The sequence below is a fragment of the Phaethon aethereus genome, assembly GCF_964289735.1.
Source record: "Phaethon aethereus genome assembly, chromosome: 16".
Classification (NCBI taxonomy): Eukaryota; Metazoa; Chordata; class Aves; order Phaethontiformes; family Phaethontidae; genus Phaethon; species Phaethon aethereus.
The window spans coordinates 11,677,916-11,697,153 of record NC_138592.1 but is presented as its reverse complement, the minus strand read 5'-3'; the positions used below and the strand labels follow the sequence as shown (position 1 = coordinate 11,697,153).

Here is a 19,238-nt window from a genome sequence, read left to right as displayed (position 1 = left end):
GTGCCAATACAGGCTCTGTGTGAGCTACTGTTGAGACTTCCCTCTTGCGCTGAGGATGTGTCAGGATTTCAGGGAGTCTTTACAAACTTCTTTTTAGTGAATCCAAAAATGCTAGTGACTTACACAGCCAGCAAGTGAAAATAGTTTTCTAGATGACATCATTGCAGTGTAATTATTCCTGACAACACAGCAGGTTTCCTGATGGCTAGTGCAGTTTTTAGAACTGAAACTTTTCTTCTTATTCTCCAAAATAATATCAATTTTTAAATATAGCTGAAATTTTTCTTATCTCCTCTAAGGACTAGGAATTATAGTTGTTTGCCCTTATTTTCTCCTGATTACCTGTCTTGAAAGTTTGCATGCAGTAAGCAGCTGTTGACTTTGCATCACAAATTGTGGTGTTTGCACCTTTCTAATGATGGTATAAAGAGCAGTTGGAGGCGGGAAAACCTTCTGCTAGGGGCACTGACTCAGTCTATGGATGGAGTACAGTACATGAAGTTCTCTGCAGTGTGAATGTGTCACAGATTGCACCAAAAGATTTTCTTTGCACTTGACCCAGTCTATTGAAGTAACTCTCAAAGCTGTTCCCTGGGCAGTTCTTTGTCAAAAATCTCCAGAAGGTGATTCAGCCCACCTCCCTGTGATGGCAATGCAGGCAGGAGCACAGTCACTCCTTGCTTAAGGTCTGGGCTTGATTCTTATGCTACAATTGAGTATTAGTTGGGTTTCTCCGAGCTAAGAAGCAACCAAAGAGTCTTTGGTATAAGTGGGCTTGATGGCTGAGCAAAAGTGAGTGTTTCGGTTCACTCTGGCTGGCACATCCTTCATGAGAGGGGATTGATGAAGAGCAATGTGTTGTCCCGAAAATTCTGCAGCTCCAATTGCTAGCCAAGAACTCCTTAAGGAAAAGGATTCCTGCAAACCAGAAAAATGAGGATTATGTGGACCATTTTGCTTTAGATTGTGTTGAAGTAAGGGACAGGTTATCTTCTGCAGTCCCCGATAGCTCTGAAGTCTAAACATGACTGTAAATATTGCAGTTCCCGTGCTGTAGCAAACACTTTGGAGAACCAGGGCAGAAGGCGAGCAGAGGCGGGAGTGCCTCTGGTTCTTGCTCCTGAGTGACTGGCGAGCGACCCTGGGCAGTTCTTTCTGTCTCAGGAGCAGTGCGTACATCCCTCGGTGGGGTGCGTACATCCCTCCCTTTGTCTCTTCCCGAGAGAAGATTGTGTGTGACAGCACCGCGTGACGGTTTCTGTGCTAAGCCTTGGATCTGTGCTAAAGGTTGGTTGCTTTCTAACTCTGAAAATAGGATTAGTCCCCCTTGCATTATCTATTTGAATGCCCTTAAATTTTACCTTCTTTCATAATTTTAAACTAGCTTTACACTCCTGGATGCTGGACTGGTTTGTGAACAATTGTCCAAGCTTTCTCAGCGAGTCTGTCCTTCCTGCTGTGCTGGTTATGTTAATACTGCATTTCGCACAATGGGGAGGAAACGAGTGTGAATGTGGAAAAGTCTGAGATGAGATGCTCCAGTAAAACTTGTTTGGTATTAGTGAATCTAAAAAAAATCCACAGGGAACCTACCTGTATCTACTTTTTTTTTAATGCAAAATTTTTTCCCTGAGCCAACTGGTGACTGCTGTTTCCCCTCAGCCACATTCACGTTATATACCCATAAGTCCTCCAGGGTCTCAGTCCTGTATATATGTGTATTAGCAATTTGGAATACAGATTCAGTTGCAATGAGCGTGAGGCTTTTGAAACCTGAGCGCGAAGTTTCAATGAAGTTCAAGGTTGTTGTGGCTGTCCTTTGTTTGCTATTACCTTTTGCATCTGATTGTGATACTCATCTACAGGCAAAGTTGGCTCAGAAAGGGTCATTGTCTGCTACAGTTGACTACTTTTCACTTTTCTATCTGTTTGGACCCCTTCACTGGCTGTGGAAGGTAATTCTGGGCTAGTTTGAGGTGGGAAGAAGAGGAATAAATGCTTACTGAAAGCAAGGCAGTTGTTGGACATGACAACAGCTGGGGTGAAGCGGGCATATACCATACAAACTTGCACATGGCTTTATTTCTTGAGTGTCCTGGAGCTTTCCTGAGTCCCCCAGTGCTTACTGCATGAATTTTTCCCTAGATCCTGCTCTCAGCCTCATCCTAGCCTCCTGATATGCAGAGATGTGATGGGCCATGGCTTTTGAAACTTGAGGCAAAAGTGTATCTTCAGTTTTGCTGCTTCTTTAAAGATGTACATGCAGTGTGTAGCTTTTTTTATTTATGTGGGTGCAAACTCACAAAGCAACAGGGAAAAATTGCTCAAACTATTTCTACCCCAGTAGGGGAAGGGAAGAGTGTTAGTTTGCAAGGTACTCAGATTCTGAATGGAGGAGGCTGTGGACAGTAAGTCTGTCTGCTCATGAAAGAGTGTAGCTTTATAAGAATAACTATCACTAGGGACAAGAATGGGGTTGCTCTTACCTTGTTTCCCTGAGAGACTACTCTGGACTTCCCTCTCTTCCATGCCAGCACAGCAGCATTTTAAGGTGTACAGTGATGCTGATCATTTCCCTGAAGTTTTAACTTGCTGTTCTGTTCTATTCTGCTTTGTTTGTGGAAACATTACTAAAGGATTTCAATCTCTGACTCTTACTTATACAATTACAGGAGAATGTTTTACATCTTGGGAATCCCTGGAAACACATGTTTCTGTTCACATTGAACATTTTTGGTTTTGAATGCAAATAATGGATTGAAACTTCATTGTTGCCTCTCTGTTGGGAGCCCTTTGGCATGTGTAAGAAGCAGCTATTAATTTAGCCTTTCTGTACTGATCAAACATGTATTTTAATGCTTTATAAGGCTTCCTCAGTCTTGTCCCTTGTGTAATACCATCTACTGCAATTCTGCTTGCAGTGATTTTATGCATTTGTTACACAGCAACTAAGATCTGCTGCAGAATAAGCGTATGTGAACGTGCCACCTCTTTCAGAAGAGGCGGTGTGAAAAGGCACTGGAAGGTCATGAAACTTGCTGCTGCTGTCTACGCTGTTGTTGTTTTGCTGCAAAATGCTTGCAGTGTAGCAGTTTCTTAAAGTCAGCATGCCTTTATACCACGTAGCTATCTCAATTACCTAAGCATTAATTACCCACAGAGTATTAGGTACTTCCCCCAGCAGATGTAAAATGAGGTTCACAGAAAAAAAATTATTAATCCAGTGTGGCTGAAAAAAATTTGAAGGAAGACTCAAAACATGTGTGCTAAAGAGTATCTGTCCTTCTCTTTCTGAATGGGCTCCTGCAGCATGTCTTGCTTAGCTACCCAGCTTCTGCAGGTTGGTTTAGATTGATGAAATGCCAGCAATGACATTTGCTTCAGGTTAACTTCGTGTCCCAGAGGCTTGTCACACAAGATAGGAGTGATCAATCTGTGGGCTTTTTTCTGGCCTCCTTAACCTATCCGTGATCAGCGTTTAAAGTTTGGGATGGATAAATGAGTGTACAGCTTAGCTTGCAGACTTGTCCCTGTGCCTGCCATGCTCTCTAAATGTTAGCAGTTCTGTCACATTGTTTACCTCTCTTCCTTAGATTGAAGTTGCCCTGGGGTTTCGGTGGAGCAGAAGGTGCGTTGATCTTGTTTTGCAAACTTTGTGTCTTTAAAAAGCTGTGTAAGATCCTTGCTTGCATAATAAAACTTTGCTGGAGAGTGAGTGGAACTTCTCAAGATGTTGGTAGGAGCTATTCTAAAGGACAGAGAATGGCTGGAGACAATTCTTTTCTCTGTCTATCTGTATTCCCCCATCAAGATGCATCACCAAGTCATTTCACACGTTTCTTCCTTTCCTTCTGTGCAACAGCAAGGAATACAGGCCCTTCACATTAACAAAGAATGCAGGAACTAAGGGGTCCGTCTTGTTCTGAAGACAAGTTTCCCAGCACAGTCCTTTTAAGGAAAAAGACATAATATCTGTCTATCCCTGTAGTATCTTTTGCCTCAAGTAACTGCTGAAGTGTGGAGAGGGGTTGTAAGGTCATTGGTTTTACTCTGTTTCTATGAAAAGTACTATGTTTTCAAGCTCTGGCAGAATTGGATACCATGTGGTGTGGTCAGTTCTGCTCAGCCCAGGAGTTTTGTCTCGGAGTAACTATAGCCTGGAAAATAGTTTGGCTCAAATCTATTCAATGATGATATACTTCTTCACTTGAACCCTTAGAAAAAGGAAGAATGCACTCTGGTGGAGTCTTACATTTAGTAATAAAGTTCCTGCCTTAGAAAGGATAAACTGTTTGGTTATTCTGCCCTTTTCATGAAGCTTTCATGCCTTTTGTTTTGTTTGTTGGGTTTTGGGTTTTTTTGGTTTTCTTTTTTTTTTTTTTCTTCCTTTGTATGATTGGAAAACAGACTGAGGATCTGAAGCTTTACAACCAAGAAGCTGCTTTGTGTGTTCTCTTGGTGCTTAGTCAAAATCAATTTAGTTGTTTTACAGTAAACTATAAAACTCAGATTTTATTCGGGTTTATGGAGGAAAATAGTGAGCACTGTCGAAGCATCAGCCTCCCTGAATTGGAGCACCTGACCCAGTGATACACCTGAAGTGAAATAAGTTTGTGTGATAGCACAATAGTTGTACTTCATTTGAATTTGACTTCAAGAAGGATTTTAAGGATTTAGAAATAGCTTTCTGTGGTGGTGTTGATTGTGGAGATGTCTTTCAACACTCACACATGGTTGCATGTCAGGTTGCTTTTGAAAGGTCTATCTGTGCCATTAAGTATGGCACTCTGAGGAAGCAGAATCCCAGCAGTCTGGTTTCAGTATCCTTGTAGCTTCTTTCCTTTCTGGACACCTACTGAAAACACAGGTCCTGCTTCTTTTATTAAATGCTTAGCTTATAGGGGACTCAAATAATGATCTCAGTGTTTCAGTCACTCATTTCAGATTCCAAATGTTTTGCAGTCAGCTATTGGAGAAATAAAACAGCACAGCAAACAGACCTGCAATAGCTTTCCAGGGTAAATGTTTTATGTGTATTCTGTAGTTGTGTAAATAGGGCCATTAGGCCAGTAAGTGACATATCCAGTTCACATGGGAAGTTTATTTTAGATGATGGTTTTCTGCTCTAGTGTATCATCCACAATACCATCATCTCTCTCTGAACAGTGCCTTGAACAACACACACAACAAGTGTGTTGTTCTGCTTTTGACACTTCCGATTGCAGAAGTTTTCCAGTTTCTGTGTCTTTCATACCTACAGTTCTGTTTTCTTCCAGTCTGCCCTGTGTTGTCTCAGATACCTGGATGCAGTTCTGTTCTCTGTCTAGTAGCTTTTCCTCCCCCTTTTCTGGGCTACAGCAATGGCAGTCCATTTAAACAAACTCTAGAAACACTGTGTAATCAATTACTGGAACACCATGGTCATACTGTGACTTCCTCCAACTGGAATACAAGTATTTCAGAAAAGTTTAAACCTCTTCCACACTGGTTAGGTGGGATTATTGTACATGGCTTTAAAATTGTTGAATCAAAACATGCAAAGTCAGATGACTAGTCCAAAGTCATAACTTGTCTAAAAGTGAGGATCCTGATCCCCATACCTCAAACCATGCCACCATATGTTTGCTCTTCTGAGCCATATGGGGTCTGCAAATGGTCTTTTTCCTCTCTGCATAGCAGTTGCTTTCTCAGGCGAACAGTTTATAAGTTGACCAGAACCTCACAGAGCAACCTTAAACAGTGGGATCACCATTACCTATTTAGGTGATCCCCTCACTATTCATGTTAAAGATCTTGGGTAATGAGTAAATGTTAGTCTTTCTACTTGTTGATATCTATATATTGTAAAAGTTAGTGCAACACTAAATCATTTTCATCAGATGCCTGAGGCAAAGTACATGTTCTTTGCCAGGAATATGAAGAGTATTTTAGACACCTTGAACTACATTCACATGTTTGAGCGTCTGTAGCCCTTCTTGGCATCATTTCAGCAACTGAACCTTGATAATTTTAATAGTCGTCTTTTTATACCCAACATATAAGAAATTAAAACTCTAAAAGTAATATGATTTGGCATAATAAATGGTAGCAAATGATAAAACTTGAGTAACTTGAAAGTAAGAGGCCTTCTTCTGATAATCTGCAGTTTTAAGGTTATTTTTGAGGAGAGCCTGTGGGGGAAGAGAAAAATCAGTAAAACTGTTTCATTTAGGTCATTCAAGAGTCCTTTTGCTTTGCTTTTGCATCACAACATGTGAGAATGAAATCAGACTAAACAGTAAAAAGGCTGCAGTTGTGGAGTAAATGGTCTAACATGGAGGGGTGTTTCAGCTGAGAAGGGACTAACCATTTCTCAAGTGACAGGAAGGCTCATGAGAAGCTTTTTAACTTGACCAGCTTTTGAACCTAATCCAGTGTTACTGCCTTACCTCCCTTTCAGATGCATAATTTAACAGTGGAACTGGAGAAGTCTTTTTTAAGACTTTCTTCTCCTTTCCAGAGGAGAGGCTGAACAGACCCTGCTAGTTTCATCATACGTGTCCTCCACGCTGATAGTAAAGGGCTTCTTGCTCATGCTTCAGGTTCAGGATGGCTGAATGTACCAGTAATAGAGAGCACTGTACTCAGACCAATGATCCTGAAAAAGTCTTGAGAGCTTGTGTGCTTCTCTTGTAACAAATAAGTAATATTGAGGTATTGGACTTAATGTGGGGCAGAAATTTCAGCCACTTGTCTGTAGCAAAAGTGTTATTGGAGTAACAAGAAGTTAAAAACGTTTTTCTTTGTTGGTAATGTGATGAATTTTTCACGCTCTATCTTCAGATTTGGGCACAGATTCAGTTCCAAGAATCAGGTAAGCTTACATCGCCTTTCAGGACATCAGTGTAGAGAAGCGTTGAGATGAGGCTTTGAATGGATAAGATACCAGCATACATACCAGTTGAGGTATTTCTAGGCTAACGAGAGGAAAAGCAATTGGAGTGTTGCTGGAACCAGAAGGAAAACACAAAAAGTCCTTATCCCCAGAACCTAGTAAAGCCTTTCAAAAGAACAAAGACTGCTGGCAGAAACCTTTCTGTAAGCAGGTTAATGAGCTATTCAAATTGTGCCCGCAAAAACTTATAGCAAGGTGAACTGAAAGACAGCAAGTATGGAAGGCTGACGGATTTATCTGGAAAAGCTACTGTTGACCAGAAATTTGGGTTACCAGGTGTTAATTTGCCAGCTACCTCACTTAATTTAGGAGAAATGAGGAGGACCAGATTGTTGCTCACACCTTTATTTTTAAAAAACAAAAAAAGATTCTAATGCAAAATGATGAAAATGGGATAAAATGAAAGTGAGATAAAAGCGGGTAGTGGGAGTGGAATAAAATGGCATCTATAGCATCCTGTATCATGTTCCAGTGGTACTCCCTCAGATAATTGATAGCTGTACTGATTGGACATACAAGAACTTGTGAACCTCTCTGATTTCAGTATTTTATTAGAAAAGTTGCTGTCAAAACTGAAATACTAATGTAGGAAGTAGACCTACTTCCCTTGATTGGGATATTTAAGTAATCAGGGGGTGGGTGTGCAGAGAAGGGTATTCAGAAGTGTTTTAAAAGCAGAAGAATTTTTCTCATGAATTAGGACAGTATAGTCCCACATAATTGCTTTGTTGCCAGACTAATCTGTTAAGCCAGGCTTTGTTGTCGTTAGGGAAGGAGACCCGTGCCTTTGCTGTCTGTTGGTATTCTTCCCCTCCAGGTGGCAACTGCCTGCCGGAGAAGGGCCTTCTACTTCATCTCTGTTCTTGTCATGCTGTAGTTGGAGATGCCTAACCTTTTACAGCTCTGTTCCTGGATAAAGAGTAAAACTGCACTGTTCCAGTAATACGTATATACAAGTATTGCAAATAGGGTTATGACTCAGCCTTTCCCCAGAGACTTAGCGGTGGAACGAGGGGAGGGGGGGGCAGAACAAAACAGAGCTAAAGACCAAAAGTGCTTAGAATTTCCCATCCTTAAATTGGGCGTCCTTGTAATTAAACAGAGTTGAAAGATGAATCAACGTACAAAAATGCAGAGCCGCTCATGATTGTTGGAGGTACAGGGAGAATGGCAGGAATAGTATGGGGACTGTCTTTTGGAGACATACCAGGCTCAGCATTAACAGGCAGAGGTCCAGTGCCAGAGACATCAAGCTTTCTAGAACAGAAGAGATGCCAAAAGCTCTGTTTGGGTTAGAGGATACTGAAGGGAGAGCCTATAGGGTAATGGATTCTTGCCCAGTAAGCATAACCCCTGTCCCCACTGTAAGCTTGATGCTGGAGAGAGACTTTTCAATATCTGAAAACTTTAAATACACACGAGTTTTGGGGGCTTTGAACTTTGCTCACAGTAGACCGTGGATTTTGCTAATACTCTTGGAGAAGGAATAGTATTTATCTCCTTGTTTAGTGTTAGAGAAACCAGACATACTTAATGGAAGACATAAAAGGCAGGAAATAAATCTGAATGTGTGATAATGTCTGACCTCATTCTGTAGCTCATGTGAGGCTGGACCTAGTCAACTGCTAATCAGCTGCAAGCTGGGAGAGAGTTACTGGAGGCTGGAAGATTCTTCTAGGAATCAATATGCTAAATATATCAAAGAAGAGATATTGCAGACAGGAACACTTCTGTTGATTGCTTCTGTGTTGATGTTTGGTGCGAGGTGGCCCACTGTGTCTTAAAGTTTTCGGTCATCTATTGCCTATGTAGGGCAGTTGGAGGTGAGGCTGTCTTGGTTTCTGTCAAGTGGGTATGTAAACTGGAGTGAAATGGCTAAACTTGTTTCCTATCAGCCACCAAATAACCATCAACTTGGATTCCTACATAAAGCCAGTCTGGAACAATGCATTTTTGTGTGATATGCCAAAAAAAAAGAGTTCTGTCTTTTTTAATGACCCAGTCTCCTGAACTTCATCCAGCTCTACCCTCCAGAAGGAAGAGAAAGAAAAAAAAAAAAAAGAGATCAAGAGCTAATGCCTTCTGAAGACATGCGTACGTCAGCTCAAGACTATTTAATAAACTCATTTTAAGTCTTCATTCTTAACCTCCCTCATGGCATTGTGTCAGAAAGCAACACCATTGAGTCTGAATACTAGGACAATATTCCAGGCTAATTTAATTCTTAGGAGACGTGTCTGGGAGGTAGTATAATTGCCTCCATGGAAGTACTGAAGTGTTGTCCAGTTTGAGAGGTGAGGTATCTATCCAGCCTTGACTGCATTTAGGTGAAAGCTCTCCGGCCAGTTTTTCTCTTCTGCCTTCAAGACCGTGTGCACAACCTCCTATTCCCCAGCCGCTTTGGCCTGCCTTTTAGCCAGAATACCTCTGTGAAAGACCTTCCTGCTAGGAATCCTTTGGTAGACAGCAAAGGAAAGCCGAGTGGTGACAAATACTACCAAGCAGAGCTAGTTTAACTGGTCAGGCACATTTTTTGCTTCTGTACCAGGCTTTAATTGTCTGAGAATACCAAATCATTGTAAGCAGCGCAGAGGATTGAGGAAATAGATGTCTGACTCCAGCATTTCCAGGGTATAGCCCTGGAACTACTTTTCAAGAGCAAATATTAATTTCAACTGGAAAGCACGAGTCAGCCGGAAGGGAATCTGGTGATAAAGGTAAAAGACTGTTACATTTTTATTTTTAATGAAAAATAATCTTCTGCTTCTAAGCTCTAAAGATAATAGCATTGAGCTCAGTTACACATGTTTTCCATTGGTTGGTAGAAAAAAAATGACCCTATGTTGGTATGTGCCTCCTTAAAAAGCGAGTATGTTGTAGAATGAGTGTACATAGTTCTATATATAGCATCATGATGGTTTTTCTAGCAATTTACCTATTCATCAAGTGTAAATAGATGACTGTTCGCTTCAGCTGGTGCTTTAGGAATCAGTGAGTAAACTCTCTGCGGAATAAAACCCAGGCAGTTTGCAAACAGCCCGAGCTTCCAGCTACTGGCTGAACTGAAGCATTGTAAGTGTGAGATGCACTGCGAAAACATTTTTGCCAGTGAAACGTGTTGTCCTGGTGGGAAGAAGGGTACCAAGAAATTGCTTCTTGGCAGTTCAGAGAGTGTGGGTGTCCGGTCCCCACGCAGTTTGCCAGAGATGCCTGCAAGCTCTGCCTGCTGTGAAATAGATTTTGCTGTTTAGGTCTTAGGTGTTTTATGCTGTAACACCAAATGTTCCACATAACATGCCATGTGCCTGTATATGAAAATAGAGGAAAGTAAATCTGGTGCTTTAAATGGATATACTGTACACACCGAAGCACTGGGAAGTGTCGCCAAGTTCAGGAGGATCGAGGAAAGATGCAGGAGGCAAGTTGGAGGCTTTCATGTGTTGGTTTATATTGTCTTACTGCAGGTGCCTGAAAACAATACCTGAAGTTATCGAAAGCAATAGGTTAATTAATAAATAAAAATATTCTGTGGAAATGTGACTGTGGGTATGTTTCCACTAAAACCAGTTGAACCTTCTGAGATTGTAAGAGCTGGTGTCAGTTAAGGAGAAAAATGAATTTGTGGTGAAAGACTTGGAGTCAGGAGGATGAAGCTTGTTCCTGGCTTTGCAATGCATTCCCCATGTGACTCAAAGTCATAAAATCCTTCTGTTGCAGTTTCCTATTCTTAGTGCGGGGTTAGTAGCCCTTTTAGAGGCACGCTAACATCTTCGTGATTAATTAAGAATTAATACCTTACATCCAAGATCTCTGGTGGAAATCCTGGCGCTGTGATCTGAAAACAGTTGCCAAAGTCAGCACAGCCTTTTAGGTATCCTGGGGAGCATACTTAATTTTAGTCTCTTTGAGAAGCATGTTTAAAAAAAAAAAAAAGGCAAAAACCCCAAACAACAACAAAAGAAAACCAAAAAAAACCGCACCAAAAAAACCCCCACCAAAAAACCTGAGGGGAGTCTCTGGGCATGCACACATTCTTCCCAACATTACAGTGACCTTGACTGCAAATGAATAGTGCCTTTTGAGATGGGTTTGAGGTGCTAGTTCAAACTCAGCTCCTTTTTGATCTACTTACAAAGAACATTTAAGGACCTAAAGATGGTAGTGAGTTTATTTACAACTCAACTATCTTGTTTTTTTTCTGTGCCGGATCTATTTCCTCGGTGCTTTAAAGGACTTTATTGTACAGTACAGTTTGTCACTGAGGATGGGAAATGTCACTTGGAGTAGAAATTGATACCGATAAAATGACTGTGTTAGGTTTATTCGAGCGCCATCTCACATTTTTGACGCTGTCACTTAATTTGGACCAGTCCTAACCTGTGTAGGTGGGTTACCACCAGCACATACTCATTACAGCTGTCATCTTGGATTTTCTTGGTGGGGCTGTTACCAGAGGGAGGTTAAGTGTCTCCTGCAGAAGAGAAGTATGAGGAGAGAATTCCTAGCCCTCTTTTTCTTTTCAACCTTTCTTTTCTTTCCTCATTATTCCCCCTTTCCCTTGCTGTGTGCCTGTCATGTCATGCACTGTTGGGGATAAGAATAAGATGATTTTGGTGGGGGGGACGGGCTGGTTTGTCTAGACTAGATACTTGTGGAAGTAGCAATCTAAATTCAATGATCCAGCAGACCTAACACTTCAAATTTAGGCTCTGTTCCTGTATTATAATCTATTTGACATGAAATACAGGCGTAGGAACCTAGGTTTCTCATCTGGCAAATAAGATTCAACTTGCTATAGCCATACTTACCTATATATTAATAAGAAGGGTTGCATTTCTTCAGGGTCTGTAAAGCATTTAAAGGTCATTGAACTAAAGACCATATAAATGCAGCTGTTGCCAAGAGGAATTAACTTGTGCTGCAGGAACAATGAATCCATTTAGGACCTCTGAAACTAAGATTTTTTGTTACAAATTTTGAATCACAGAAAATACTGGTATGGGGTGGGGAAAAATGCAGAGGTTCATGAGGGAGGCGTGGAGTTTTCTCCCAACTTAATTTTTTAATTTTTTTTGCCTCTCTGCTTGCAGATTCTCACAAACACAAAGATAAACACAAAGACCGAGAACACCGGCACAAAGAGCACAAGAAGGACAAGGAAAAAGACCGGGAAAAGTCCAAGCACAGTAATAGGTGAGGAAAAAGCTGATGAAGTCCTCATAGGCTAAAACACTGTTGCACATGCAGTCTTACAAGAATTACTCTGATAATATATGAGGACGGAATTGCTACATTTTGAGTGTGGTTTATATGAGTGTAGGTGCCTTAAGTCTAACTTCTGTCATTGCATGCATTTCCACGTGGGTAGCTGAAGTAGTGTATCTTGCAAATGTGAGCCAATACTAATGTCTAAAAGATTATTGTAGCTTAGTGTTATTAAAGGCATTGAAAACTAGTTTAACCCCACCTTCATGAAGATTGGTCAGTTTTGTTCATAATCTTTTTTGTGTGTGGTTCCAATTGTTTGTCAGAAATTCTCTTGAATTGAATTCTCTTGAGTGTTGGTATAAACCCCACTGTTTTAGTATAGATGAACCTGATGTGACTACTCAGCCTCCTAATAATTAGAAGCATCTGGAAAAGTGATTCCCTAGAATGATGGTGATGCCCTTGGCCTGCTACCGCAATGGCTGAGTATCTCAATGCTCTGAGGCAGTGTTATGAACTTCTGCTGAGTTAGGTGATGAATTTGAAAGGATTGCATGCTGTTTTGTCTAATGTGATTGGTACAGTACGCTGCCACTGTATGGGAAAGGTGTTCCGTGCCAGTCACCTGCTGTATCATCCACACTGAACATAAACACTTATTTACGCTGTGATGACCTGTAGGACTTGAGGTGGTGGTGCATTCCACAGTCCAGTTGATACCCTAGTCCAGGCTGTGAACTGCAAGAACCAGGATGTGCAGGTCAGTCCGTGGTGATGTGGTATGATGGAGCACAGGGCAAGTATGTCACACCCAGGATGTTACTCAGAAAAGCTTTCTTAATTAATAAGTCCTGACACGCAAGTGCCGCAGAGCCTGCATTGATGATGAAACCTGCAAAAAAACAGTCCCTGGAGGGTAAGTTTCTGTGGTGACACTTGCTGAATTGGCAGATAGTGTTTATGCTATGGCCAAGCAAGTGTTATTAACTAATTGCTGTACAACTGTGATACCACAATCTAAAAAGGAATAAAAAAAGTTTGTGTTAAGAATGATTTCTATTAAAAAGCATGGAAAGGAGGAAGGAGTCTGCTGAGCAGTGGATTTGTTTTATTGGGGTCACACTTGGAGTTTTCTGTGACCTTTTGAGAAGTTACACAACCTTACTGTTCCATAATACATGTCGTCGGGTTTTTTTATGTAAACTGTTGGTGGGGAATGGGGGGGAATCTAGGACAAATAACTTGCAGCATTTACTGCCTTCCTCAGCAAAGATGCAATGCTTTGGGCACGTTGTTTGCACTCTTTTTTGCTCACATATCTTTATTGCCTTGATTTCCGATTTTCATTTTTCTGATCTTCAAGCATACACCCCAAAATTGACTCTCACATTTCCGATGTTCATTGTTTCACTTGAAAAACCATTCTCCTGCAATCTTAGCAAAGTACATCCTTTTGTAAGGAGTAATGTAAGCACTATCTTTAAATTTCCAGAATCTATTAATGATTTGACCTTATTTGTGTGGGAGTCAGCATATTTTTTAACTGGAAGAAGTAATTTCAGCATATAGCTGGAAGCTGCATGCTACTAATTGTGTAAACAATAAATACCAGAACAGTGGCAAGGAGATAAGAATGGCTAATGTGGTTTGTGAGGTGTAGCTTATGAGAGGATATGTAATCCTGCTTTACCTTCCTCTCTACAGTGTTGCCTTGAAATCCCTGTGAGAAAGGCGGCATGTTTTCTAGGCACTGTGCCTAAAGCTTCCACTCGCTTTCATTTATCTATTAAGTGTTCATTTGTCCTGTGAGCACAATATGCTGCATCTTTGAGGCCAATAATAGGGTACACCTGTGTGGATGGCATGACGGAGTGCCTGCACGTGCAGGGGTTTTGTTCAAGATGTGTTTTGGGGAAAGATCGCGTAATATTGCTTTTCCCCTCAGGCCCCTGCACAAGGTGGGACTTCACTTCCCCAGGCTGAGTGCACAGCTCGCAAGTGTTTTCTGTAGTGTGTTTTCTGCCTTTCAAAACTGCCACCTTAAAAATGAATGTATTCTAGTGCTAAATCGTGAGATCCGGCCCTGAAGATGATGCTCGGGGAAGATCACGTATGTGGACAGGCGTGCGGTGCTCCAGCTGGATTGCTCCTGAAGGGGTGCCCTAAAATGTTCACTGCCCTGTTCATGCTCAGTCATGTGCAGGGTACGTGGCTCCTTGCTGTGTGAAGCCAGCTGACTTTTAAGACAAACCTTTCAGAAATAACGCGCCTCATAATTGAAACTTAAGCATTTATTCCCCAAATCCTTTGATTCAGCTGTCATTCACGTAATTCCATAAATGTAAGTTGTGTCTGTGAGGATTAGGTTTAGGTGACTATTGCCTTGTGAAGGAGGTAGCCTGGCAGCTTACAACAGTGAAGGTGGAGGAAGATCTGTGGGGAGTGTGGAATTGCTTAGAAGGGAGCTGCTGGAAGGACCTGAATGGAGCACGTGCTTGTGGCCAGATGACTGCCAAGTGTTCACGTGGAAGGTGTGAATCCAAGGATGGCAGAGGCCAGACTGGTGAGTTACGGGACAGGGCGAGGCAGGACTGAAGCAAGCTCAGTTTCAGTTTGGGCTCCATTACTACAGTCACTGTACTGAAATAATTTCCTGGACAGAGCCAAGATGAACAGAGAAGCCTGAATTTTAGGATGGCCTGTGTGACTGTCCAGTGTCCATCACTATTGTACTGCTGAGCAGATGGGTTGCACTGGGGAGGAGGCATTTGATCACTTTAATCCATTTTTAATAGCTTCTAATTTTTCCAGCAGTGGGAGGAGAGGAAATTGCTTTGTGGGGAAATACTGGAGAATTGTCCTCTTTCAAAAGGACTCTTAGCTGTGATATAACAAGACCCAAAGCAAAATTGTTCTTGGGAGAAGAGTGAGGGCTCTATGATTGCCTATGCTTCATTAGTTTCGAAAATCTTGGCTGAGGCCTTTGTGATAAAGCCATCCAAAGGGCTGGTTGTAGATCCAGTTTATTTTGGTACTTGGTTGTCATGACTGTCACTGCTGAAAACGATTCCTCATGCAGATGTGTATACGCAAATGGGAGAAGTGCATTGTTGACTGCACTTACTAAACAAGTATAGTATTTTTTCAACCCATTTACTGCTTAGGCAAAGGGTTTTCTTCATGCTGAGTAAATGTCCATCTTCCCTGGTGTCGGCCAGCTGTGCCCGCAAGCTAACTGAAAGGTGTTGCATTTTTAGATTTTTAGCAAATGGGTTCAAAACCCATGTAAACCCTTGGCTTGGAAGGTTTTCAGACAGGTTAGAAAATTCTGTTTCCAAGTTTTTCAGGTGTGTAGCTAGGAAAAGTTTTTCTCAGTGATACACTTGGCATTGGTTTTGGGGAAAAAAAATCACATGGTGGTGCATCAGTTTTCATGAGGATCTCTCTGTAGCACGAGTTTCTTTCAAAAAGCAGTTACTTTCTCACCCATTGTTCAAATGGTACCTTCACTTTGAAGGGGCACCTTAAGTGTGTTTATTTTTTGGCTAATATCTGCTAGGTAGCATAGTGCTGACAGCAACTGGTCATCAGCAAGATTGCAACGCTTGTCTTTTTGTAAAAGAAAATTGCTCTTCAAGTGCAACAGCTCTTTTAAGCCCTTTGCAGCAAGATAAGTGGTGAATCTCTATATGGTGGTGGTGGTGGGGGTGTGTTTGTGGTCACTCCCTGTCTCTTTACAACTTGTTGTAAAGACACTACTGGATCAAAGGTCTTGTTTTTATAAACAAAGGTGATGAAGTGCCCCTTCCAAAACCCAGCCCTGCAGCAGTGCCATGTTACTGTCCCTCCACTGTGACCTTCCAGCACCTCTTGTCTGCAACAAAAACATCAGCCTGAACCCAACCGCAGGGGACTGCAGCAGACCTCTGAGAGCCTCTGCCCTGCTGAGGATTGTGACAGCCATTTTGATAGGGGATATTTCTTCACAGAAGAATTTTGAAGGAAAAAAAATCTGCCTGTTTATACTGAAATTTCTCCTTTGACAATGAAAAACAATGAAAAATAGCCATTTACTCTGTTAGAAATGAAACAAAAGATTTCCAAGGTAACAAGAATGTGGGATTTTCCAGTGTTTTTTACCTATATGGGGAATTTTTAAAGCACTTGGTAAAAGCCTGACACCTGTTGCTAAAATTGAAAATTAATCATTTAGAAAAGTTTCTTAGATTAATAGAATTGCATGTAAAACTTAAGAAATTGCATTCTGTACTTAAGAAAAGCTGCTGTGTTACTGCGAGAGATGTGCTGGATCTTTGATAATTCTCAAAGAGATTGAACGGTGCTTGAGCAGAAATCCAAGCCGTTGTTGTCGGTGAGACTTGTGTTTGTACCTCCATGGCGTTTTAAACAGAGTGTGTGAAGAGGAGCCTAATTGCATTCTGAGAAGTACAGTACTGCGTTGGACGTTGTACATCGTTAAGAGCATTGTCTGGTGGTGTTTGAAGCAGATCAGTTTTATGTCTGTCTGTAATAGTTGGACAATTTCATTTCCTGCCCTGTACTTAAAAAAGGCTTTTAAAATAAAACCTGCATCTAGAAGGCAGAAGAACTCCAGTGCAGGAGAATAAATGTTTCCTGTATCCAGACTCTGAAGGATCTAAACTGCCAAGATAAGTCTCAGAAATACCTAAAATAGATAATTTTGATTTCATATGGCAGAAGTGTGTGGAGTGGTATGTAGAACTTAATTTTGCTTCTCGCTTTCTTCCTCTCCCACTCACAAGATGACACTTCTGTATCTTAACCACTCATTTACAGCTGTAGTAAACTGGGAGAGAACATTTGCATGCCTCAGATTTTCTCCATCACCCCTCAAGGAAAGAAAATGCAAAGCCCACTTAAGAAAAAAATCTCTATCAAAGAATAAATCCACATCATTATCAAGCAATCTCTATCAAGGAAAGTGTTTTCTTTGTTCCTTTTCTCAGCTCTGTATGTACCGATCCCCAAAAGAAAATCTAATATACACCCATTAAATATAAACGTCAGTGGTTAAAAAATAAACTGAAACAAATCTGATGTGGCAAGAGGTTTCTGATCTGTGGGAGACAAGCATTTCAAACAAGTAGACCATGTAAAATAATGAAATAATGGGGCCTTTGAAGCCAAGACTTGTTAGAGATTGGTTTAGAAGCATTTGCAGTAGCAAGTGACTTTCTGCTGGGTGTCTTGGGCTTTGTGCATGGAGTGTGGGCTGCCAGTAGACTGAAGAGTGCAGAAATGGCTGTGACAGGGAATGGTAGTAAAGACACTGCTTTTGCAGCACGGATCCGTGTTGTCAATGTGACAAGCATCTGAGCTGCGGGAAGAAAAATCTTGTCAGATTGCATATTTCCTCCGTTTACTAAATCTCTTGTGATCACAGCTTGAGATGAACAGAAGCGTGGAACTCATAAGGGATTTATAGACCTGATCTTTGCTGGCAGCTTCTAAGTTTTATGGTTTTGCTAGGAAAAACACAGATTCCAGGCATTTGCTAGTCATGAATGAAGAGAAATTTCAGTTCAGACTCCTTGCACACCTCCCCTGATTTATTATGTGATCCTGAACTGCTAAGAATTGTGTGCACTGGGAGCAGGAAGAGGCAGGGATATCTGACGCAGGGGAAAAAAGCGATTTTAAAAAAACATTTCAGCACCACCTCTTCCTTAGCATGAGTGGTTTTGTTTTTATTCCCCATTTGAGTGCACAGTTCACCTTGATTGGCTTTCTAATGTGACACTGCCTTCCAGTAGTAAAAATTTTTGCTTTTCATTTAGTAGTACACCTGATTCTTACACATCTATACAAAGCGCATGCTAACTCTGATCCTCATCTCAATGTGCGAATATTATTCTGCTTTCTAATATTTTTATCAGCTGTTGATTAGTCCAGCTTTTTTATCTTGTTCCTCTTGCTGAAGAAGAAGAGGATCAAGCAATCTATTATCTGTGAAAACTGGTGAAAAGACTCCTTTCAACTCTGGGAAAAATGGTTTCAGGGTTTTTTATTGTATTGCTGAAATCCCAACAGAACCATTGGGGTTCACATGTTCATTCCCTGTAATACCATATGATGACCCTCTAACAGTGAGCATAAAATACTGCAAACCAGCTGAAAACTTGTCCTTTGCTGGTTTGCCTCGTGTTTCTGAAATTCTCCCTGCAGAGTCAGCCTTTCCTTGGTATGCATTATTCTGAATATGATCACAGTTTTCCATTAATATTGTATTACGTCAAATGAGGCACGAGCTGCGTAACCTATGCTCTGTCCCTATTGTGTTTTTAGATGTCACGAAAAAACCGCAGCTCCCTGTTATTTCACGCTTCAGTTGCATTGTAGCAGCTCCCGAGTAGGCAAGCAAAGCTCCGCTTGCAGCAGGCTCTGGTGCTTGCTAGTAGCAGATTCCCAGTCACGAGCTAATTACAGCTGAGAAAATGAGAGAGAGGAAATAAGAGACACTTTATCTAAAGCATCCCTCGCAGCTTGTGGTTTTGAAGCTGGGATGGAAAGGGCCTGGGAAGGGATTATTAACGTACATAAATGGCACCTGAAGAATGCGGTGTTAAATTACTGCAAAGCTGTTGTAGTTTGAAGAAGGAAGCTGTGATCTGCACATCTGCCATTCTTTGGAAACACTTTCCACTTGTGACTCTCCCATGTGATCGTAGCCTGAGCAGCTGCTGCCAGGTGCCTGTTCTCCCTCCCTCTCCCTCTCCTCGCCTCCTGCAGGCATCCTCACTGGGAAATACAGCCATACTTTCAAGGGAAACGGCTGCTTCTGTTGCACTTGCTGCTTCGTGCGCTTCAGCCTGAGCTCTCCAAGGCCTTCACGTGTCCTTGTTCACACTAAAACGCTAAACGAAAGGCAGTAAGCAAGCCAGCAGAAAGGTTGTAGTGCTTTAGGAGATGCTTTTCTACTCATCTGGCCTTTTTCTGAGCTAAGCCAGAACCATGATACGTCTCTAGATGCTGGAATCCCTGGTTCTGCCTACAGAGGCAGCTCAAATTTGCTCTGAGGCACCTTCAGAGGTGTAGTGGTTCAACTGTAATGGTC

The 19,238-nt window shown here is 41.5% G+C and overlaps 1 protein-coding gene across 1 annotated transcript in view; it reads left to right on the top strand.

Annotated features, from left to right (window-relative positions):
• TOP1 (DNA topoisomerase I) overlaps window positions 1-19,238 on the top strand; it is a gene marked incomplete at its 5' end in the record, with an annotated part of 67,777 nt that overhangs the window by 17,544 nt on the left and 30,995 nt on the right. Inside the window, one exon of the mRNA XM_082007384.1 lies at window positions 12,025-12,127. Coding sequence (XP_081863510.1) covers window positions 12,025-12,127 — 103 coding nt within the window. The remainder of the gene's footprint in view (window positions 1-12,024; window positions 12,128-19,238) is intronic.